The sequence below is a fragment of the Haemaphysalis longicornis genome, unplaced genomic scaffold, assembly GCF_048455015.1.
Source record: "Haemaphysalis longicornis isolate Haplotype H1 unplaced genomic scaffold, Haemaphysalis longicornis Haplotype H1 scaffold_1, whole genome shotgun sequence".
NCBI lineage: Eukaryota > Metazoa > Arthropoda > Arachnida > Ixodida > Ixodidae > Haemaphysalis > Haemaphysalis longicornis.
Window position 1 is genome coordinate 19,030,476 of NW_027526203.1, and position 25,202 is coordinate 19,055,677.

General features: G+C 48.0%; 1 protein-coding gene across 1 annotated transcript in view; it reads right to left on the minus strand.

Moving 5' to 3' along the window:
* The window catches only part of LOC144163300 (scoloptoxin SSD976-like), a 64,808-nt gene that overhangs the window by 28,885 nt on the left and 10,721 nt on the right, over positions 1-25,202 (minus strand). Inside the window, exon 2 of the mRNA XM_077694214.1 lies at positions 24,145-24,235. Coding sequence (XP_077550340.1) covers positions 24,145-24,235 — 91 coding nt within the window. The remainder of the gene's footprint in view (positions 1-24,144; positions 24,236-25,202) is intronic.

Sequence of the window (25,202 nt, forward strand, 5' to 3'; positions counted from 1 at the left end):
CCTTTATAAAAGTCTCCGAACGAATTCAGTCACGCGTACCAGTACTTAGAGAGAGGGCCGCTAAACTACACAGGAATGGAATGAGGGTGCCATGAATGGCGAGGCCGTTAGATTCATCCAACGTTGAGAATGCAAGGGAATCAGTGTGGTACACCAATGGGCAATGATCTGGGTCCAAAGGGGCCATGCAGACAAAATACAAGTTTGTTTTATTCGAAAGATTTCGTGTTTAGCGGCAACCCGACCGCTTGTCCTGAAGTAAATGATACTTTATTCACTGCACAATACATCAATATAAGTTAAAATTTTGATTCTCCCACCAAATAGCGTGTTTTCGTTACGTCTTCAATTACGTCATATGTCATATGCGGGTGAACCTTGTTTACCGTTAGTCAAGCTAGATGGCGCCACCATTCCGAAGCGGACCGTTTCCTGCCTTTTTTTTTTACTGTATTTGTACCTCGCTAGTTTTCGTTCAGGTAGAAAATAATCGTTTCGTGAAACAAGGTGTTCGCTCCACAAATACGGTCACGTAAGACACCGTCGATTACGCCAATCGGTTAGTGTCGTCTGAGACAACCCCAAAGCGCCACAGTGCTGTGTAGCTAAAACAGCATACGGCGCACAGTGCCAATAGCAGTACGCCTCGGTACTTCGGTGTGTACGTGTACTTCAGTAGGTGCCACTGTTTACCCCTCCAGTCTTACTGCTAGAAAAAGAACGTGCCCTAAACATAAGCTCAAAAAGCTCGTTTGGTATACATGTAAGCCGGGCTAATTTGCGTTGGCTTTTGCCGGTCTCAGCCAATCGCACAGCTGTCGCATACGACATCATAGGTCCTGTTGCGGGAAATGAGGTGGTCGGTCGCCTGGCCATTCAATTTTTTCCTAATTGTGTAGCTTAGTTGAGCGAAAGTTACGTTAAAAGTGGAGTCAGTAAAATTGTAACCAGGCAATCTTTCGAATAAACTGAACTATTGTTTTGTCTCCATGTCCACTTGAAAGAATGATACTTTGTGGGTGAGTAAGCCTGCCCGAAACCACCTCAGTAATCCTGACTGTCACACAGAAGATCGGTACCAGTACGCTTCGGCGGAATGAAGGGCGCAGGTGGAATGCATGAAAGCTGCTCTGCGCGACGGACAGGTGCCACTACACTCGAACGGAATTCTGATCTCTCGCGGCATAGAGCAGGATACCCTGGGCGAGTTTCCGACGACTTCATTCTGCGCTTGGTATCAGCGTCCGCACACTGTCCTTTTGCTCCAGCAGCGCAGTCAGAAAGATCAAGTATACGACGAAGAAAGAGAAGCGACGCGGTAGTGAACCACCACAGATTGTCACTCACCATAGCATCTGAGACGAAGATAAGGGACGTGCTGTCGATACCCTGTCGACATGTTCAACCTATAACGTTGTGTACACCTTTCCTTCATTGATTGTAGGGTTTACTGCGCCGACGCCACGTAGGCGATGAGGCTTGCAGTAGTGGAGGGCTCCAGATTAATTTTACGCACCTGGGGATCTTCAACGTGCGCCAAAATCTCGTACACACGGGTGTTTTCGCTTTTTGCCTCCATCAGGAAAGCGGCCGCCGCGGCCGGGAATCGAATCCGCGTCCTCGTGCTCAGCAGTACACCTTTCCTTCAGCATTCGTCCAAACGTGCGCTGTTATTACTGCAGCACCTAGTCCAACTAGCCCAACACGGTACTCCCATTTGACAATGAACCAAAATAATCGCTTTATATCAGACCAGAGCGCGTTAAAAAAAAACACCGCCTGCCAACATTTTAAAGACCAAGCACATCTACGGCTTCAACCCCTGCATTCTCGCTGCATGCCACGTGATAGCGTCACGCGACATCTCGAGCCAGTGTGCGCTAAGCCCACGGCACGTGTAGCAGCCGTGTGCGCGCCTTACGCATGCCCTAGGAGTTATAAAAATTAAGAAAACTCACACCTACGCATGGCATCACTTCTAGTACGCGAACGTGCTAAAGCCTGTGAGCTCCAGTGTTCACATAAAAATCAAAGATCCTTGTCGTCCGCCCTCACGCCAAGCGACACATCAAGGAACACAATCAAATACGCCTTGATGGCCATGCCATCACTCCAAGCCCCAGCTTGAAGAGTTTGGTCCTACATCTCCAATCCAACACTAAGAGAGACGTATCCTCGCAGCGCTTCAAAAGCAGCATCAATCAAATCATACACATGATCAGGCGAGTTGCCACCAAGAAGCGAGGCCTCAAGAAATTCGATGCCTTTCGAATATTTCAAGCTTTTGTCTTCTCGAGAGTCACTTAGGTCAACCCCCTGTCTTCATCACGGCAAGAAAGACATAAAGATGTTTTATATAATGATCAGAAAGGCGGTTGAGCAGGCCATTGCTCTTCCCCTGAGTGCGTCCACGAAGAGGCTGTTTACCACGGGGCTCCGCAGTACTGCGGTGCATCGCCGCATCCTTCACCAGATTGGCTGGGCTTGATGTACTTCCGGACTTTTGGCGACAGGAAATAAAGATGGTCCCTTTTCTAATAAAATCAAACCCTCACACAACGAGGGTCGCCGACACGCACGGGCTCAAGCGCTCGGCACCACCCTCGGTGGGGATCATGCAGTTATCTACACAGACCCCTGAGGGTAGCAGAGCGCCATCATCATGACTACCTCCAGAACCAACCTCCTTGCGTGTGCCTCACTCAAGACCCAAGACATGACGGCAACAGAAGAGGCAGCCATCGCTTTGGCTGCCTCTCAGCGGTAATCACCGATTCCAAACAAGCCTATCGGAATTACCAGTCGGGATGGGTGTCTCCACCTGCACTGCGTGTGCTAAAAAACCACTCCCGAAACGGTCCCATTCAGCTCATCTGGACACCCGCTCGCGCTTACTTGGGGGCCAACGAATACGCCCGCCAACGAGCCTGCGCTTTTACCCCCCGTGCTATGGAGCTGCATGAGGACAGTAACCCGCTTGTCACGTTCAGGGAGATAACCCAGCATTATCGCCTTCAGAGAAAGAGTCTACCTTCGCCTTACTCTGACCTTTCCAGAGAACAACAAACTACCCTACGGCTCATACAATCTGGTTCCTTCTCAGACCCGACGCGTCTTCACTTAATGCATCCGTACCACTACGACGCTGAATGTGAATTTTGTTCAGAAGTAGGAACACTCCGCCACATAATCGGGGTGTTCGGCTTTAGCCCTCAGCACACTCCTCTCTTCCCGTCAACTACCCAAACAGAGCAATGGGAGATGCTGCTGTCGAGCCCCTCTCTGCGTATCCAGCTTCAGCTGGTGGACACAGTATTGGCCGTGAGCGGGACCACGGGCGGCGCTGAGAAGCGCGCCTGCGTGACGTCGGCTTAGGGACTCTTGCATTTGTCGTTTGCTTCACCGGCCCTCGCTCTCCATGCTGTTTCTTTGGGGCGGTTCACTTCTGACGTTTAACAGCGTTAGATTTTGCGCATGCGCAAATTTTTTTTCATAATAAATGACTTAAAATCATATACATTAGCTGAAGGCGTGATTTAAAGTATAGTTTTTGATACTGCTCCAGAAGAAACATTGCCGACGTCGCCCCATTCCTGCGAAGCCGGTCCTGTGCGGAGCGTGAAGAGTCACAGCTAAGCGTCAGCTTCTGTATCAAGAAATCTGTCAAATAAAGCGAACATCCAGCGTATAACAATGGGCAATAGCGAAAATGTAAGACCAAAACAAATTCCAGGCATTTGGGGCTGTCAGCTTTGGCAGAAGGTATGACGATTCCCACTAATCGCAATCAAGGTAAAACAGTTTTTGAAACCTTGCCGAACGCTAGAAAGTATTGCCAATCATCTCACTTTATGTTGTCATGACATGAAAGTATGCCGAAATGCAGTACGGGGCGCAAACAATGAAGGTTGAGTTCCAAATATTCCATTGTGTGTATAGGCGTGTGCTGGTTTCATACCAGGATTTTAACCAGTATGGAGGCTTATTGAGCCAAACAAGGCACGTCTATGGTAAAAATACAGTAACAATATGCTTTTTGAGATTTGAAGGGGTATTTCGGTACGTGTTCCACAGCCATATCTGCCCAATAATCAGATATGCGTTTAGTACAGCTGCACACAAGAGGAGGAGGGAGCACAGGAGGAGAAAACTTTATTTAAATGTAAAATGGATCTGGTTTGTGGGCGGGCTCCTTAGTCCAGGAAATGAGTAAGAGTAAATTTGTTCAATTTATCGAATGTCATCCCATGTAGGCCAGGATTTCTTCTTTATGCCTGAAGGGGTTAAGAAATGATAAAGAGCTGCTTGGGCTTAGTCATTGGTTTCCATTCTTGTTATACTGAAAACCGGCGCGTATATGATCTATTGCATTCGTTAGCGAGTTTATAAAGCCTTCCACACCCTAATGATGTCATAAATGTTCGGGTCGAGATGCAGTTCGTTACGATAACGATGGTTACAATAGAAAATCAGGGCACAAAATTACCTTCGAGTACTCGACAATGTTGTCTCCTACGTTTCGCGGTGGCGTAGCAGAAACTTTGTCATTGCATTTTCATGTGAATAAACAACGCACGCTGCGGATATGTCGCTTCATGTACGAGGCCATAACGAAATCCAATTTCTGAAGAGAGCGTATGCCTTACAGCTAACGTGAAATATCCACACGAACTTCGTGAGCCGACCAAACATCCCAAAACCTCCTAATCAGACATTTGTGGCGGTGCAGAAAAATTAGTGCGTTGGGCGCAGAATTAACAATTATGCAATACAAGTAATGATGATGGTTGGTGTTTAATGGCGCAAGGCCGACGAGGGCAAAGAGCGCCAGAGAAGTTATTTAATGAAAACAAGTGATTACCACAAAAGGTAGGTATAAAATGTGTAAACTGGACATAGTAAGATCAATAAAGATACTGGTGATGGCTGGTGTATAGGGCCAGATGTGATTACGCATGATAGGAAATGAGGTTTAAAAACTTAACATCTGACAAATATTTAAAAACGCGTTTCACAGAAACCATGGCATCGTCACCTAGAAACAGAGATGGGTGTAGGGGAATATGTTGTCTGTAGAGTTCTCTGAAGTGTTTGTGTCGTGTTGTGTCAAGTGCCTTGCATTGCACGAGTATGTGGACTACGGATAGGCCCTCCCCACACCTGCTACACAGGGGTCTTGGAGATCCCGTGAGCAGGTGGGAGTGCGTTACATGCGTATGGCCTATCCGTAACCTAGCTAAGGTAACTTCAATGTGCCTGTTGTGTGAGTCAGTAGTGTATTGTCCCAGGTGTGGTTTTATTACATGTAGTTTGTTGTCTGTCTGTTCGCTCCAGTCTGCTTGCCAAGTTTTACGGATTTGTTGTCTAATGTGTGGCTTGAGGTCTGTGTAAGGCAGTGTTGACATGTCGACTGTGTTTCGGAGTGCAGCATTGGCGGCCATTTCATCCGCCACTTCATTACCGCCAATGCCAGAGTGGCCTGGCACCCAACACACAGTCACCCCAAGGTTTGAAGAATGAGCTACCATAATCGTTCTGAAGACAAGATTAATGACATGGTTTTTTGATGACTTTCCGGATGATAATGCACGGACGACGCTCAACGAATCTGTATAAATGACGGATGTAGGAATATCATGTTCAACTATGTGACTTACAACTAGAAATATGCCATATGCCTCTGCCGTAAAAATACTTGTAGTAACATTCATTGTTCTACATGCTTCAAAATTGGGCCCATGCGCAGCACAAGACACCGCAGTGGACGTTTTAGATGCATCGCTGAAAAACTCTGCAGCCCTGTATTTATTCTGCAGATGCATGAAATGCTGCAAAATCCCACTTCTTGGTGTCCTGTTCTTATTGTATTGTACGAAAGACAAGTCACATGCTACAGGACGAAGATGCCATGGTGCTACAAGATCAGTGTGAGATGATTTGAATGTGTCTAAGAGGGAGACCCCATGAATAGTCACCTCGTCCCTCACTCTCTGCGAGAAGGGAACGGAAATTGATGGGCGGTTTAAAAAGAGTTTAGTTGTGGACGTATAATTAAAAACCGGTTTAAAGGGATGGTTATTCATTGATGAGAATTTAGAGGCATATAGGAGGTCAACATAAGTTCGCTGGTACGCTAAGCACCATTTGTCGCACTCTGCATAAAGACTGTGGACAGGACTGGTACGGAATGCCCCACAAGACAGGCGAAGCCCCAAGTGAAGCACTGGGTCGAGCATTTTAAGTGCTCTTTTTGTGGCTGACCCATACACAACGCTTCCGTAGTCCAACCGTGACCCCACCAACGCGGCATAAAGTCGAAGCAGGAGTTGTTTGTCTGCACCGTACGATTGGTGAGACAGGACTTTTAGAATATTCATTGTTTTTAGGCATTTTTGTTTGAGTCGTTTTATGTGGGGTATGAATGAGAGTTTCTCGTCAAACACCACACCCAAAAACTTGTGCTCTCTTTTTACTGGAATGGAGTCGCCAAAGAGTTTTAAGTCGGGATCGGGCAGGATGCCCCGCCTTTTTGAGAATACAACGCAGGTACTTTTAGAAGGATTAAGTTTAAATCCATTTTCATCTGCCCAGCGAGAAAGTTTATTTACCCCAAGCTGGACCTGACGTTCACAAATGGATATGTTACATGATTTGAAAGATATTTGAACGTCATCTACATACATCAAGCAGGATATGGTTGGTGGCAGTGCCTTTCGGAGAGAGTTCATCTTAACTATAAACAAGGTGCAGCTCAATACGCCACCTTGAGGCACGCCATTCTCCTGCACGTGAACATTTGAAAGTGCCGAACCGACCCTGACACGAAATGTTCGTTCGGACAGGTAACTTGAAAGAGTATTAAGCATGTTACCTGTCACACCATAGGATTTTAGGTCTGCAAGAATGCCATAACGCCATGCCGTATCATAAGCTTTCTCGATATCAAAAAATACGGTCATGCAGTACTGTCTGTGTATAAAGGCATCCTTAATGTAAGATTCCAGTGCAACTAATTGATCATTTGTGGATCGCCCTGCCCGGAAGACTGCCTGGCAGTCTCGTCCTGCCAGGCAGTCCTGGCGGTCTCGAGAAGACCGTTGTACTCAAGGAAGTACACAAGCCTACGGTTTATCATCTTCTCGAGGAGCTTGCACAGGCAGCTTGTCAAAGCAATGGGCCGGTAACTAGAAGGAGAGGAAGAGTCGTTCCCTTCTTTTAGGAAAGCCACTACTATGGCCTCCCTCCAAGAGCGAGGAATGTGCCCCCAAAGCAAAATCTTGTTATATAGGTGGAGGAGTGTTAGAAGAGTGTCTGAGTGTAGGTGCTGTATCATTGTATATGTGATGTTGTCTGGGCCTGGAGCTGAGGCTTTACAAGTGCTCAGAGCGGTCCTCAGCTCATGAAGTGAAAACTCCGAGTTATAAGAAGAGGTTGACTTATCGTTATCACGTAAAGACTTCTTTTCGGCCAATTGTTTGTGTTTCATGAAAGTGCTAGTGTAGTGTGCTGAACTGGACACGTGTTGGAAGTGTTGTGCGAGTGTGTTAGCCTGGTCTTCCAGTTTGTCCCCTGTTGTACTGACCAGGGGCAGGCTGTGTGTCTGTTGTCCTTTTAGTTTGCGTATTCGTGTCCAGACTTTGCGAGAGTCAGTGTAATAGTTTATGGATGTTACGAATGAGCGCCAACACTCTCGTTTTGCCTCACGGCGCACACGTTTTCCCATCGCCTTAGCCCTTTTGAACAATAAAAGGTTTCCCGACGTGGGGTACCTGCGCAGGATACCCCACGCCTTGTTCTGGGCCTCTCGCGCCCGCCTACAGTCCTCATTCCACCACGGTTTCCGCTGGTTGCGCGGGGCACCAGAGGCGTGGGGAATGGACTTTTCGGCGGCGTCGAGGATGTGCGCCGTGAGGAGTTGGGTAGCTTCTTCGACGTGTAGGTGTCCTATGGATGTGTGGTGTAGTTTGGATGTCTCTGTAAATGTATTCCAGTTAGCTCGTGCTTCATTGAACCTATTATGGGAACATGGACTGCATGGGCCTTTACCTATGTATGTGAGTGAGGTGGGGAAGTGGTCACTGCCATATGGGTCAGTGCCCACACCCCACTCGAGAAGAGGAAAGAGAACTGCGGAGCCAATCGCCAAGTCAAGACATGAGTATGTGTTGTGTCCTATGTTATGGTATGTAGGCTGTTTATTGTTGAAAAGGCATGCTCCAGAAGATGTAAGGAATTTCTCTATAAGGCGACCTCGGGCATCCGTGCGAGAAGAGCCCCAAAGAGTGTTGTGAGCATTAAGGTCGCCTGTCAGGATGTATGGTTCGGGCAGCTGGTCAACCAGCGCCTCGAAGTCAGAGCTTAAAAGTGAAACATCAGGAGGAATGTATATGGAGCATACCGTTATCAATTTATTAAATATTATTGTTCGAATTGCCACAGCCTCAACGACAGTGTTCAGAGTGACAGTGTGGCATGCTAAAGATTTCCGGGCAATTATGGCCACACCCCCAGAAGAGTGCGTGCAGCCATCCCTGTCCTTTCTGTATATCAAATAACTATTCAAGAAATTTGTGTTCTTGGAATTCAGGTGTGTTTCCTGAACACACATTACACTTGGCTGATTGGCATGCAGAATCTCATACACGTCGTCAAGATTATTCAGAAGGCCTCTGCAGTTCCATTGAACGATATTTTCTCTTCCCATTATTATGTGTTCAGAGCTACAGGAGTGTGATTATTTATGTAGGGTCTTTCGGGGCTTGCACTCTTGGAAGGGGTTTTCTGGCCTTCTCTACTGACCTGGACGTCGCAGCCCGTTCCTTCCGCTGCGATGGAAGGCGGAAGGGCTCGACGTCCATGTCGTCATCTGAAGGCAAGGGGGTGCCCAGCGGAGTGGGCCCCCTTGACATTGTACCCTTTCGGGTGTTCTTTGCCTGCGCTGCCAGTGCCGAAGGCGTGGGGAGCACCACAGATGGCACCGGCAGTGAGGCGGAGGAGGGGGTCCCTACGACTGCCTCCGTCTCCATCTCCGTGCCCTTGCATGTGCTTTGGGCCGGTGGAGAGGAAGCAGTGGATGCAGCGGCATCCCCAACAAACGTTGTTGCCACCACAGCCGCTGCTGGGTGAGCTAACGGTGCAGAGGCTGGTTGGGCTGCCTGGGGCAACCCTGGGGGGGGGGGGGGGGGGGGCGGGGGCGGGACCAAGTTTGACTCGCGTTACTGGGTCCCCGCCGAAACTAGACGCCGCTCCGCCCCCCGGCGAGCTGCGTCGGCGTACCTCCCCAGGGGGAAAGAGGCGAACCTCTTTCGCGCCTCCGGGAAGGTGATGTTTTCCGTGACTTTGACGTTGATGATTTTCTTTTCAATTTTGAATGTCTCGCAGGCTCGCGAATACGCGCCGTGAGGTCCTTTGCAATTCACACAAAGCAATTCGTTAGAGGGACAATTATCAGAGTGATGACCTTGTTGCGCGCACTTGGCGCAGGTTAGTTGGCCCCGACACGAGTTGGTACCATGCCCGAACCGCTGGCACTTGTAACAGCGCCGCGGATTCGGGATGTACGCTCGGACAGAGCACCGGATGAATCCTGCATTGATATGGTCTGGAAGAGTTGCACGGTCGAAAGTGAGAATTATGTGCCTGGTAGGTATTTCCTTATTATCTCGTCCTATGGATATTCGCCTGACTGCCGTCACACCCTGATTTCTCAGGCCTTCTAGAAGATCGGCTTCCGTCTCGTTTGCCAGATCTGACTCAGAGATCACGCCCTGCGAGCTGTTGAGGCTGCGGTGGGGCGTGACCTTGATGCCAAGATCGGCAATACGGGTCTGGCTCAGGAGGCTTCTGGCCTGTTGCTGGGTGGTGACTTCTACCAGCAACTCTCCAGTTCTTTGCTTTTTGGCTTTGTAGTGTTTACCGATTATTCCTTCTATGAATTTTGTAGTCAGAAAAACGGACATTGAGGCAACTGGCTTGTCTTTTTCAAGGGATTCGATAATCAAGAATCGGGGATAGTTATCAGGTTTCGGGAGAGTGAGAGTTGGAAGGGGTGGGTACGTAACATCGGTGCGGCCCCTTTTCAGGGACCGATCGGGTTTGCGGGGGGGTTTTGATTTATCCATGTTGCATTGGAAAAAAGTAGGGGACGGGGGTACTTTCGTCTCAAACCTTACCCTAATAGCTTGAGAGGTCCCGGAGCTCCCTGCCTGGTGAACAGACAGAGAGCCCATCCGCCGGAGCTTGACCTGGGCTCCGACGGCCACCGTTCGTGGTTTCTAACCCTCCACCTATAAACACATCGCCACGGTTGGATCCAGCTTATGTTTGGGGGCTCGGGGTCCGCGGTATCGCCAGTACCGTCACCAAGATTGCTCAAGATGCCCCGTGCGGGGATGCAATACAAGTAAACAACGACGAAAGAAATAATTGACAGCAGTTTTATTTCCTGGTACGCGATGCGCGTATGCGACCTTATGCTCGAAGCGTAGGATTAGACTTCTTAGGAGCATCTCACAAATACTTCAGGGAGGCCTACGCATTTTGAATAGTTACCGAGGAGCACTGAGCACTGATCCTCCCAAAATAAGCTAGCAAGGACGAGTTACACGCAATGTTCTAAGCGATGCTCTAGGAAAGTAGTTCTCTCTCTCCTCGTGTGTCGCAAACTTGTGCGAGATACAGCTTAAAATTATTCAGAGGTGCCCGAAGCTGGCAAAATAACTGAATTACTGAAAATTGGCTTTTTAATGCACTGAAGCATCAAAGCGGGCGATTTCTAGCACAGGCACTGCTGCCCCTCGCAAGCGGAAGACAGCGCCGGTAGGCTAGCAGCGGCGCGAGTGTAGCAGACGACAGCGGCGCGAGTCCCTTAGCCGACGTCAGAGCCAGGCGGCGCCACTCAAACATCTCACCGCCAAAAGGCAGCGCGGACTGCATATGGGCTACAGTCAATAAGGAACCACTCCCTTGGGCCTCACTCTGGGCCGTTCAGAAATCTGAAGCATTTCCTCCTGCTCCACCTCCTCCTCCTGCTTATCCTCCTCCATTTATTCCTCATCCTTATCCTCTTCCGTCTCTTCCGCCGATCTCGCCGTCTCTGTCCGCGGTGGGAGAGACGGAGACGTGAGATTGTTTAACGCCGGGTTTGAGGTTCCTTTAATTTTATATAAAAAGAGTTTCCACTCAACTCAAACTGATGGAGGCGAAAAGCACGAACGCCCGTGTGTACAAGATTTCGGCGCACGTTAAAGATCCCCAGGTGGTCAAAATTATTACGGAGGCCTCCACTACATCGCGCCTCATCGCCTGCGTTGCGTCTGCCCGTTAAACCCTACTATCAATCAATCAATGAAACTCAAAGAGTTTCCAACACAACTCAACGAACCAACGTTCATGCATCATGCATTGATTTAACCTTACCAAGAATGTCTCCTTTAAGTAATAAAGGCTGTGGTTAAGTGCATTTCACTTCTCTCTGGTTTCACTATTTGCAGAGCGACGTGAGTAAATTTAAGTTATGTCGCGTAGGTAATCGGTGTGGGTGCCGTTGACAGCTTTGCTTTCCAACCACATTCACAGGGTGGATTGGCGCGATTTTTTTTTCTCTAAGCGAAGGTGGTGTCCTCGTTTCATACCCCATCAACAATGATTGGTCTTGTAGTTGATCTGTATATACGTATAGTGTTGGCAACAAAGGCCTTCTTCCTGTGTAAGTAGTCGCCTCGGGGTCTCCTTGCTCTGTCGCCTGTTGTAGGGTTTCCAACCTCTTCTTCCAACTGCCGGCAATTCAAACTATTTATAGCACTGTCGATAATGTGGATGGTTAATTAACAATCGACCAGTCAACAAGAAAAAAACCGTTGGTACTGGACTACCTTTATTATATCGATCGACTGCCAGTAGCATAATATAGTGGAACTGATGATGATGATGATGATGATGACGACGGTTGGTGTTTAATGGTGCATGGTTAACAAAGGCAAAGAGCGCCAATTACAATGGAACTCTTCGTACAATTGTATTTATCCCATGCCGACAGATGCCCCGGCCCCACCCCCAGTTTAAAAAAACAAGGGGGGGGGGCGGCGGAGGGCGGCAGGGCACTGACTACCCCTCAGCCAATCATTGAGTCGTGAGGTTTCTGCAGCCCGCTCCGCTCCCGCCGGCAGACTGAGATGAGCGGAGCATCAAGTTTCTTTGACGCTTCTTAGCACGGCCTTTTCTGCGTGGAAACCAAAAATTCCCTCAAAAGAAAAACATATCTGTGACAAAATAAAAAAAAACGTGCTTATTGCTGTTTTAAACCGTTTTATTATTATTATGGTTGTGTTTAATGGCGCAAGGGTATCTGCGACCAAAGAGCGCCAAGATTCTGTTAGGTGGTCCTTCTATGTCAGGTTTGTAGTTAAAATGTGTATGAGATGAGCATGGGCATGGCACTACCTAAGAAACTATATGTGGGTGTAGAGGGCCCGTAGACTAAAACATAAAAATACTGATGATGGCGGATGAGAGGAACAATGGTTGATACACGAGGGCGCCTGGAGCCTCAGAGCATGCTGCGCAGCCAGGCTCCCTGTGCGCACAAAACAGTCCTCAGAAACTCCCTGAAATAGGAGAGAGTCTGTGGTCTGAAGTCACGCCCTGTATGAAATGAGTTTTAAGAAATCGACATCTGCAAGATAAGTTAAAAGACATTTGTAAGAGAACATTGGTTCGTCTCCTAAAAATAGTGAAGGGTGTAGTGGAATATTGTGTGTGTAGAGTTTAGGGAAGTGTCGTTTTCTGGCATCATTCATGGACGTGCACACAGTTAACATGTGGAGAACGGAGAGCCGTTCCCCACACTTCTCACAGACTGGTGGGAGTTCGCCATTCAAGAGGTATGCGTGCGTGGCGTGTGTGTGGCCTATTCGCAGTCTACAAACGAATACCTCTGTGAATCTACCTTGTTTCTCGGTGAAATATTTGCCTATGTAAGGTTTAACTGTGTGTAACTCGTTGTTGGATTCTCTGTCCCATTCCTGCTGCCACATTTCACGAAGTCTCCGTCGTACAGCTGCTTTCGTGTCCAGATATGGAACCAGAGGTTCATCCACGCGAGTTGGAAGAGCAGCTGCCGCAGCATACCGGTCGGCGATTTCGTTCCGCCGTATGCTGCTGTGCCCCGGCACCCAGCACACTACTATCCTCATATCTGAAGCATAAGCCAACATCATCTTCCTATAGAGCTGGTTTAATACAGGGTTTTTACTTGGTTTGGCCAAATTTAATGTCATCACGACAATGAGAGAATCTGAAAAGATAACAGACTGTTTTATGTTTGTTTCTGTGATGTACTCTACCGTAATAAAATTCCGTATGCTTCTGCTGTAAAAATGCTGCAGTTTGCGTTCAGTGTCTTTGTACCAGTGAAGTTGGGGCCCTGTTCAGCGCATGAGACACCGGAAGGGGAATTCGAAGCATCTGTGTAAAATGTAGTGTAGGGGTACATGTGTTGCAAGTGTAAAAAATGCTGTAAAATAAGTTCTCTTGGTGTGTTTCTTTTGCTTATTTGTCTAAAGAATACGTCTCAAGACACTGAACGCAGGTCCCAATGAGCAACGAGGTCGGTGGAGCAGTCTTGTATAAGTCATTAAATGAGACCCAAAGTTCCTGTGCCAGCCTTCCTGTTCCGAAGGGGAATGGCATGGTGATAGATGTACGGTTAGAAAAGAAATCGCTAGCCGACGTGTCCGTGATGATCGAATTACATGGATGATTAGTCAACGATATCTTGAGAGCATACGTTACTGCGGTATACGTCCGCTGGTGCTCTAAGCACCATTGGTCACACTGAACATATAGGCTTTGGATGGGACTTGTCTGAAAGGCACCGGACGCAAGCCGGAGCCCTAGGTGGAGGACTGGATCCAACATTTTTAAAGCTGTTTTAGTGGTGGATCCATATACGACACTGCCATAGTCAAGGCGCGACCTCACCAAGCTGCTGAAGAGACGCAGAAGGCACGTTTTATCTGCTCCATAGGACTGATGGGACAAGATTTTCAGAATGTTCATTGCCCTGATGCATTTATTCTTTAGTTGTTTAATGTGCGCAATGGACGTAAGCTTGTCGTCTAGCACAACACCAAGGAATGTATGTTTCTTTTTTAACGGAATGTCCGTACCATTCAGAATAATATCAGGGTCAGGCCTTAACCACGCTGCCTCTAAAACAAAACACAGGTACTTTTTTCGGGGTTTACCTTCAAGCCATTCTCATCAGCCCACTTGGCAAGCCTGTTCACACCTAGTTGGACCTGCCGCTCACATATGGATAGGTTACAGGATTTAAAACTCATATGTATATCATCCACATATACGGAGTAAAAAATAGTTGGCGGCAGTGCCTTTCAAAGAGCGTTCATCTTAATGATAAATAGTGTACAGCTGAGTACCCCACCCTCTGGAACTCCGCTTTCTGGTGTGTGTATTTCCGAAAGTGCTGCACCAAGTCTTACTCGGAAGATACGCTCAGACACGTAGCTTTCTAGTGTATTCAGCATGTTTCCTGACACACCGTATGACTTCAGGTTGCGCAGGATACCGTGACGCCATGCAGGGTGATACGCGTTTTTCAAATCAAAGAAAATAGACATGCAGGGCTGCCTGTTGAATAAATGCATCCTTCACGTACGACTCCAAGGCCACCAACTGGTCAGTCGTGCATCTGCCCGACCGAAATCCTGTCTGGTAGCTATCGAGGATTCCGTGATATTCTAAGAAGTACATAAGTCGTCTATTAATGATCTTTTCAAGCAGCTTGCTTAGACAGCTGGTAAGGGCAATGGGACGATAACTAGATGGAGAGGAAAGATCCTTGCCTTCCTTCAGAATTGGTACGACTATTGACTTTCTCCACGCCCGTGGAAAGCGTCCAAGAGACCAAATGTTATTAAAGACGGAAAGAAGAGCGTCAATTGTGTCCGCGTGGAGGTTTCGTACCATTCCATATGAGATTTGGTCTGGGCCAGATGCTGAATTTTTACATGCGGCCAGGGCAGCCTGAAGCTCGTGGAGCGAGAATAGGGAGTTGTAAGAGCCCTTCGATGGCTTCTTGTCCCGTATGGCTTTGTGTTCAGCGGACGTTTTATACTGTATAAATGCGCTCGTGTAATGTGACGAACTTGATACGTGTCCAAAGTGTTTTGCAAGCGTGTTTGCCTGGTGTTTAAGCGTGTTGCCTGTGGTGCTGACAAGGGGTAAATTGTTTGTCTTGTGTCCTTTGAGTTTCCCTATTCAATTCCATACCTTGGCTGTGTCAGTGTAAGAATTAATAGATGATATAAAAGACCTCCAACTATTGGTTTTGGCTTCTTTGCGGATGCGCTTTCCCATGGCTTTGGCGCGTTTAAAACTATGAGGTTCTGGGCAGTGGGGTATCTACGAATAACACCCGAGGCCTTATTTTGTGTTTGTCGTGCAAGCCTGCATTTCTCATTCCACCAAGGCCTCCTCGGATTAGAACTACCACAAGATGCCTGGGGAATGGCACTTCGGACAGACTCAAGGATACGACATGTAAGAAAAACAAGATTCATCGATGCCCAAGTGACTGATGGTTGAGTAAGAAAGTTTTGATTTTTCCTTCAACTTTCCCCAGGCAGCACAGGATTCTCTGAACTTTTTATATGAGATGGAACAGGTGGGGCCTGTTTCTACACATGTGAGGGTAACTGGGAAGTGGATACTTCCGTAGGGGTTAGTGTCGACCTCCCATTCAACAGATGGAAAAAGAATGGAAGACCCAATAGCAAAATCGTTGTGTGAATATGTGTGGTGTGTTTGTAGTATGTTGGCTGTTTTTTTGTTGAATAGGCAAGCACCGGATGATAAAAGAAACTTTTCCAGCAAGCGGCCCCGGGTACGTTCAGACCCCCAGAGTTCACAATGAGCATTAAGATCGCCTACTAACAAAAAAGGTGGTTAAAGCTTGTCTATTAAAGACTCGAAATCTGAACTTAATAGGGGGTAGTCAGGCGGAATATATAAGCAGCAGACTGTAATAGTCTATTAAAAATTATTTCCCGGATAGCCACTGCTTCGAGAGGAGTAAGTAACTGAAGGAATTGACAGGGGACAGATTTTTTCATGACAATCGCTACACCACCAGAGGAATGAGTGGAGCTGTCTCTGTCGTTCCTGAATACTGTGTATTGAGTGAGGAAGTTGGTTTGTGTGGGTTTCAGTTGTGTTTCTTGTAGGCACATGATATTTGGCTGATACGTGTGGAGAATTTCATTGATGTCATCGAGGTTTTTTATTAGGCCCCTACAGTTCCATTGCATTATACTTTGGGCTACCTTTAAAGCCTAGGAGGACTGCGGTGCTGTGTATGGGGTTTTCTGGGTAATGCTACCTACGTCACTGCGCCTGAATCAGGGCCCATGACAAAGGGAGCTTGGGGTCTTTTGACGTGTGGGATGCAGGCCGAGATGGCGTAATATCCATGTCGTCATCGTAGTTTTGAGGCGTTGACGAGATGGAGGTCTTAGGACGCCCACCCCGCAACGTGTTTGATGGAAGGGCAGGAGATACCGCAACCACCTTTTTTGATATGTCTGACATGTCTGCGGAAGAGGGGCCTCCCGCTTCCACATCCATTGCACTGGTGTTTCGGCGGCCGGAGTGTGCGGAGTGGTGACCGAAACGGCAGTTCCAGCGTTGTTTTGTTCTTGTGTAACACCTGCAGCCGCCGCAGGAGTTGCAACAGGGTTTTGGGCTGCCACAGGCAGCGCTCCAGGGGGCGGAGGCGGGACCAAGTCAGCTTGGCTGCCCTGAGTACCCGCTTAATTAAACAAGACGCCGCCCTACCCCCCGGTGGGCTGCGTCAGCGTAGCTCCCTGGAGGGAGCAGTGCATGCCGTTTACGCGCATCTTGGAATGACAGATTTTAGGTCACTTTGATGTTGATGGTCTCTTTTTCTTGTTTGAATTTCTGGCAAGAGCGAGAATATGTTGCGTGGGGTCCATCACAGTTGCTGCACTTGAATTGTGTTGCTTTGCACTCCCCAGTCAGATGGTCGTGTCCGGTGCACTTAGCACACGTTTGGTTCCCTCGGCACCCATTAGTTCTATGCCCATACCGTTGGCACTTAAAGCAATGGCGTGGGTTGGGTATATACTTGATTAGGAGAAGACAGCGCGTTTTACACACGGACACAGGGAAGAGTACTTGACACGCAACAGTTTTAATGAAAAAAAGACACCTATATATATACGCACAGTAGTCACGCTTATCTGGGCTTTTATACACGGCGCATGCGCAGAAAGTCCGATTCTTTTTTAGTAAGGGCTAGTGACGGTGAACTAACGCATGCTCGCCCAAGCCTGTGGATTAGTTCAGCTTCAATAATCTTCCGTGTGATACGGTCTGAGCATTTCTTTACGACAGCAGTTCTATCAAGGAACGGTACACATCCGCACGTGTGGCAGTGCTGCGCTAAATATCTATCGATCACTTTATTTTTCTTTTCGAGTGCGTTGTTTACCTTATTTGCATGTTCCCTTAACCTGTCGTTCACACATCTTCCGGTTTGCCCTACGTAAAATCTGTTGCATCGGAGTGGAATTTTGTAAACGACCCCTTCCACGCATTCAACATATGCCTTCCTGTGCTTCGTGTTGCAGTGCCTTCCCCGCACGGCCTCTGGGTCACTCAATCTGCACAGCTTCAACAGCTTGTTTGGGGCGGAGAAAACGACCTTCACATTTGAGCGCTGGGCCATTTTCCTCAAGTTATGGGAAAGTTGGTGCATATAGGAGATCACCGCAACCTTCTGCCTGCCCTTTATAGGATCAGCACGAGGCGGTTTTCCCACGCAGTCCTCCGAGTAACCCCTCTGCAACGGAGGTGAGCACCGGCGCCGGGTAGCCAGCGCCCTGCAGGCGTTCCACCTCGCCGTAGAAGCTGGCGGCAGTAAGGTGCGGACATGACTTTTCAATGGCATTCTTGAAGCACACAGTGACTATTCCCCTTTTCACAATCTTCCAATGGGTGGAGTTGTATGGTAGAAGGGGTTTTTGGCGCGTGGTTCATAGCACCAGGAGACACCATCATTTCCAAATGTAATCCGGACATCTAAAAATCGCAATAGCCCCCCTTGATAGAACTGCTGTCGTAAAGAAATGCTCAGCCCGTATCACACGGGAGATTATTGAAGCTGAATTAATCCACAGGCTTGGGCGAGCATGCGTTAGTTCACCGTCACTAGCCCTTACTACAAAAGAATTTGCCTTTCTGCGCATGCGCCGTGTATAACAACCAAGATAAGCGTGACTACTGTGCGTATATATAGGTGTGTCTTTTTTTCATTAAAACTGTTGGTTCAGCGGTCGTGTGTGTCAAGTACTCTTCCCTGTGTCCGTGTGTAAACCTCGCCGTCTTCTCCTAATCATGTTAAACCAACACGCCCAGATAGCCACGTTAGTGCATTTCATTTGGGTATATACATTCTGGTCTTGCAGTGAATAAAGCCAGCGTTGACAGACTTTGGTAAAGTGCAACAATCAAAGGTTAAAATGATGTGCTTTGTCCTTATTTCCTTTCCGTCGCGTCTCATTGTGATGCGTCGAACAGCGGTTACCCCCTGCTCGCGCAAACCATCAAGGAGGTCCGGGTCAGCTTTATTTATCAGTTCTGCTTCGGAAATGACTCCTTGGCAGCTGTTGAGGGTGCGGTAGGGAGTTACAGTGATGTCAAAAGTCGGCTAACTTCGTTTGCTTCAGTAGGGTGTTCGATTTGGTCCTTGTTGTTCACTTCAATAAGCAGGTCTCCAGAGGTTAGTTTTTTCACTTGGTAGTTTTTGCCTGCGAGACTTTCTATAAACTTTGCTACTAAGAACAGGGACCTGCTGGTAATAGGCGTTGCCTTATCAGCTGCCTGCATTATTAGAAAGCGTGGAAAGTTGTCGGGATTGGTGAACAGCAGGTTTGAAATAGGCTTGAAACTTGCTTCTGTGCGGGCCCTTTTTGGGGCCCGATCATTTGAAGAGAGGGGTTTTGAGAATACCATGCGCCATAGTATAAAGCAGGGGACGGGGGTTCTTTCTTCATTGACCTTACCCTGGTAGTCAATGAGGTCCCGGAGCTCTCTGCCTGGTAGACAGACAGGGAGCCCATTGGCCGGAGCTTGACCAGGGCTCCGACGGCCACCGTTTACGTCTTCTACCCTTCACCTTTCGACACCTCGCTAGGGTTGGACACAGCTTATGTATGGGAGCTCGGGGTACGCGGTGTCTCTGCTCATCGTCACCATGAATACTTAAGGTGCCCTGTGCGGGGGTTTTAAATCGTGGCTAAGGCGTTGTGCTGCTGAGGCAAACGAGGCGGGTTCGATCCCGGCCGTGGTGACTGCTTTTCAGATGGAGGCGAAAAGAGAAGACGTCCGTGTTATGAGATTTAGGCGCGCGTTAAAAATTCCCAGGTGGTCAGTCAATCTGGGCCCTCCACTACGGCGCGCCTCATAGCTCAGGTTTAGTTCGGTGCGTTAAACAAAGCAAAAACAATTAAGTATTTGGACCCATATAGGCGCCGTTATGATTAGTCATTCACCCAAACAAGCTGCGAAGGCAAGCATTATTTATGAACGGGTCACACTTCCGCTCTCCGTCTGCCTGATAGCGGAGTGGCAGCCTCTCTGGGCTTGGGTCCCAAGGTTGAGCGCGGAGTACAGGCTCGCTAGTGTCATAATCCGGATTCAACACTAGCACTCGGAAACCCAGTTCAAAGTGTATTTATTCTGCAGAAGTTTAATTTTATTCATGCTGCAGTCTTGTCAGCAGGCCTCGCCGAATTTCATTTAGGGCATTGCATTGAAATATTGGTGCTTACTGGAGCGCTGTGGTCCGTTTTCTGTTGGCGTTTTCTTGTTTTTTTGTGTTGGCATTGGCATTGACATTTTCTTGTGTTGGCATTGGTTACGGGACTGGGAAAGATAAAAACTTTGTTCTTCATACTGCTTTTATTTTGTCCACCGAAACTGTACAAGGTCTAAGACGTGGATGTATTAAGTTTCCCACGAAAGCAATCGCGCACCCGGTTAAGTAATACATGCCAAGCGGAGCAACAAAAATCTAAAGAGAAATTACGTTTTTTTAATGGTGCGAAAATTTAACAAAACATTGTATGTTACACCGAGAGCTGTGAATTCGAAGCGTTATCGCTTTCACGCGCGTTCACTGGTGAGGGACCTTCGTTAAAAATGCGGCCGCCTCTTAGCGTACGCACTTGCAATCGTGCCTGTTTAAAGAAATGCGTGCTTTTGTCGCTGGCCGGCGGGATGACGTGCCAGCGCACAGGCAATTTTAGTGGTTTTATATTTTTCGTGGCTCTCTCCAAAATACCAGATAGGTTCTCGAACACAGCTTCGAAGTGGGGCGCTGTCACGTGTAAAGCAGGACGTCGCTGTAAAAACCGCATGCAGCGACAGCGACAAGCGGCGCGAAAAACGTGATTGAATGCATACAGAAAACAGGTAGTGTAGGTGACAGCGTCAAGAAAAAACAGACACTGCCGTCAATGCCATCCCTTGTGTCGCTCGCTTGTGGGCTGCGTCTGACCGGCCGAACGCGAGCCCGATCCCGGCGGGCCTGGCACGGCTGCTGCTTTGCCTTGAGTACCCTTTGTAGGCATCGCGCATGAGGGTTTATGAGTAATTTACGCAATATTTTAATGAAATGTTGCTAATAAATGAGCCACACTAGTAGCTTGTGAGTTGCGCACTTTAAACCCCACATGATTTTTGGCAATGTTCTTTCTGCCGAGCTCTTTCTGCACACATACTTTGGAGTAGTGGCATAAACTTTTTTCTCCTTTCCAAACTAAAATGGGTTACTGAAACTTGCATGTGCCGCAGATGGTATTAGTTCCATCTGCACCGTTGCTGCGGTCACATTGCGGCATACCCAGCTCCAAGTATTACGTGGGCTGACCTTGGTGATTTTTACAGTGACTGCTAACTCCTTAGGTTGTCCCTTTTCCGAGCCAATCTGAGGGGAAAGGGGGCTACTGAAGGGGATTCCACCTCCCTTCTGCCCCAATTCCCGACTCTGGCAAAATAAAGTCGTTCACTCACTCACTTACGCCTGCCAAGAGTTCAGTCTATTACCCAAATGTGATGTCTCTTTGTCGGCAACACCAAACTAAGCAACGCAAAAGCGAACGCTTGTGTGGTTGCCCAACGGCGGACGCGTAATAAGACCTTATATGACGCTCTCCAGGAGCTGTGCCGTTTATTTTGTTTATGTTGAACATTAGTTGCACGGCTAAATTGTGCTGCAGAGCAGCTTGAAAATCTAGAAAGAAAGTTTTGTTTATAGTTGGCGGCAGTGTTTCCTGAGGATGAGGCGTTGATATATCGATAAGATTTAATACAAATTATGTAATATGCCAAACACTAAGTTCACCCAAAATTACCTGTATTACACTCTGCAGAGATATGAAGCCAGAATTCTGTTACACTGACATGCGCTTCTGCTTGTTGCCCATGGGCGCCGAGCCTGTCACGGTTAGATCGTTTTAGCAAACATCAGTTTTTGCAGTAAAGCGATCAAAATACCCGCTATACGAGATCCCGGAAACACACACGCAAACAAACAAAAAATTGTGACGAAGTATTGTAAACATATGTTGGACACGGCATCGTCTACCCACCGTGGACAACGCTACCTCGAGGCGAATTTCATTTCCACCACGGCCCAAAAAGCCGTCAATTTAAGCCAGATCGCTTAAACGGGTCTTATGCAACAACTTTCCTGCGTAAAGTATATTACGGAAAAGAACGTACAACACGCTACAACGAAAAATTCATCGAGCCGCCGCTGGCGCCCATGCGGCGCGGAGCAAACGCCCAAGCCAGCGAATCGGCCAGCCATCAGAGGGCGGTGCGCACGCAAGATGGCGGCGCCCTCGTTGGAACGGTCTTATCTAAGCTATCGCCTACAATATCCGTTTGCGGTACCCACCGAGTTGCCCTTTTCTGTAGGGGTTCTCTCTGATTCCCCCAACGAAACTACGGAATTCCTGAAGTTTCCGCAGTAGAAATCGTGAACCGCGTCATACCGGTGGCCATTTCACCGTCGCGACTTTGGGTGAGCTTCCCAAACATCTCACTACTGTGGAGATGACGTATAATACAGAAAGGATGAGGGGAAAGTAAGTTTTGTTGTAATGAAAACATGGAGCTGTTGAGAATTGTTCTTCGAATTTCGACTAGGCCGCATTTTTCCACCTCACTAAAGTGCAGGAAATAAAAGCAAGGTAAAGGGTTTGCGACAGGGGAGCGAACACAATTCGAACGCCACCTGATTTGTGCAAACTCCGCGTTTCAAGGACTACGCACCGGGTGGCGTCAATGCGTAACACGCGTGGTTATGTGACTGAGGGCGCCCCGCCTTCATTTACTGGATAAATTACTAAGTTTTCTATGTTTTCGCGTTCCCCTAGTTGCGGCTATTTGAACATTCGTGTAAATACAGCAATCTTGAATTGAACTCTGGATCGTTTGCATTGTTCATCTGAAGGCTCCAGAGCACGCGGCTTTGCCGCGCCTTCAGTTACGCTCAGTCGAGTGGGAATTCGTTTTTACCTAAAGCCAAGTGCGCCCATTCGGTTTTACGACTCTTTCGAACAAAGAAAAGCCAAAATATTCACGCCTAAATACGGCGTAAATCGACAAATCGACACCGACGGAATCATCGCACAGCCACAACGCCTTAGCCATTGCGGTACCACAGCGGGTGAGTTATTTTGAGCAAATGTTACGAATATTTTCCACTCAGCCCACATGGAATACGCCTCTTGCGCATAGATAGAGAAGACTGGGTGCCATTTGACAGTGTCATGTTGTTGGGCCTGCACAGTATTTGGCGTTCGGTCATGGATTGGCTTCATTTTGATGTAAACGCGTAACCGACGCCCCAGCATTTTCGGGAAAGTGCCTCGCAATTCCTTGAAATTGAGAGAGCGAACAATCTCCACCTGAGTGGTTGTCAAAGATTGAACCCATAACTGCGCTTAGGGAATTTTAATAGACAACGCCGGCCCTTGATGGCATGGCGGCATTACTGTTGATTTTTGTTTTTCATTGTACCTGGTGTCTCGTGTTACTGTCAAAGACAGACAATAAAGAAAAAAAAGAAACTCTCAGGAGTAACAGAAATCGGAACGATGAGGGAACCTGCAGCCATGAGAGTCGGCAGGATTTTGTCTTGAGGAAAGCAAACCCATTGCGAACCCGATGAAAGCAAACCCGGGAGAGGGCGGGGTTAAGAGGAGGAATTGTTCTGGTTGTGGCTGGGGGGGGGGGGGGGGGGGGGGGCAAGTGCTCTTTTTGCACTCTCCTGCCGACGCTTATGCCTCCAGCCCAGAACCACGTGCACGCGGAGCCTCTGTTCTCGGGCGATTCTGTAGAAGGCCTATACGCGCATCGGTAAGCGAACGGCTTCCTAGCGAGCAACGCGTTCAGCAGGTGTCTCAACAGCGTGACGCCTCCGCGCTAATTGTGCATTGCGACGTCGTGTTTCGTTGCAGTCGTGGCAGACATTCCAACGGACACTTCCCAATCGTGAAGCCTCGTTCTTTATGTTGTGGTGTCCTTGTCCAAAATAGTTGTCACAGCACGCGACTCACCTTGCACTGCGCTTTCCGAAGTTTTGATAGCCACGCGAAGAGTGCACACCCGCTCAACGACTCATCACTATAGGAGCTTCACCTCTGCCCGCATCGGCGAGCCCGCGCCAACATGCATCCGGCGAACAACGCAGGAGTAACAACCGCGACAGCAGCGATTAGAGGCTAACAATGGTTTTGTCATGCAGTACGTCATCTGTTTTCGGGTCAGTAATTCTTTGGAATATCCCTATCCCCGCAAGCACAAAAGCAACGTTTGTTTTTTCCAATGAAATTGACGCTTAACAGAAAGACTCGCTATACCCCTGTATCTTGGTTATAGGCGTCTGAGGAAAAGACGTTATGCTCAAATCATGGCACCTGCAGAAACAACTCAGTTAATTTTGCGAAATGTTCAGGGGCCGTAGTTTTGCTTGATGCATCGAGCAGGCAGTCTTTTATAAAACCGTCAGAAAATACACCGGCGTAAACTCACGAATTTTCCTTTCACCGCGCTCTTCGTGTTGAGAAGTGCTACACTGGCTGGCGTGCGCCTCGGCCACTGCGGCCAACTCGTCGTCCCATTTCTGTAAGAGATGGTGGGCTAATGTCAGTAGGCCGCAAAGGTATCTGACAAGTTGTAACACATTAATAGCGCTGAAAGGTGTCTCCGGTAAGCCTGTTGATGCTTGCCATCAACAGTCCCTCATCACGCGAGCTGTGGGAAAAAGTTGTGCTCTAGCGCTACCACATATCTGTAGCCAATTTTAATACCCTCGCTTGCTTCACTGTAGCAGTGCTCGAGCGCGGTAGCCTCGACGCAGCTCACATCGTATTCTGTGACTATTCCTAACTGACGCCAAGGACGACGGCGTCCCTTCAAATGTGATATTGAATTTAACACACCACGAGGCCATTAGTAACTTCGGCGAATGATTTTTTGGCAGTGCGCAGAAGTGATGCAGGCTGTACGTGACTCCGGGCACATAAAGCTAGGTCAACTGGACAAGACCCGACCCAGTCCGCCCACACGGGTCATATTGTACCCATGTACGCTGAAACAACGCCTTTCGGCTGGGGAGAGTACTTACCGCTCTAAAGTGCTTTACGCCACAACTGCTTGACGTAAACGCCTTCGACGCGGGTGACTCAGATACCGAACAAGTGCTTTTTGTGCACAACTTCCTTGCATTTGCATTCAAATAAAAAAATGGCCGCGTAGCAGCTTTCTTCGCTGCAAACATCAAAAGACGATACCACGTCTTCTTTGTCTCCTCCTCCCTCTCGTCGTATTCCTCTTTCTTCTTGCTCCTACTATGATGAATGAAATAAATTTTTGCGTAAATAAATTCAAATAAATTAAATTCTCCCGTGTTCACACTACTTGCGCATTATCTTCTGGGACGTTTGTTTCTTACGTCTTGGCCCACATCAAGATGCAGCTTCAGCTCTTTTGTCTTTGTTTCTTTTGCCTTGCATCTCCAACGCCGGTTTTAAAGCGTTGTTTTTTAATTTCTTTCGTAACTACCAATCAAACGTTTATTATCAGTAGAA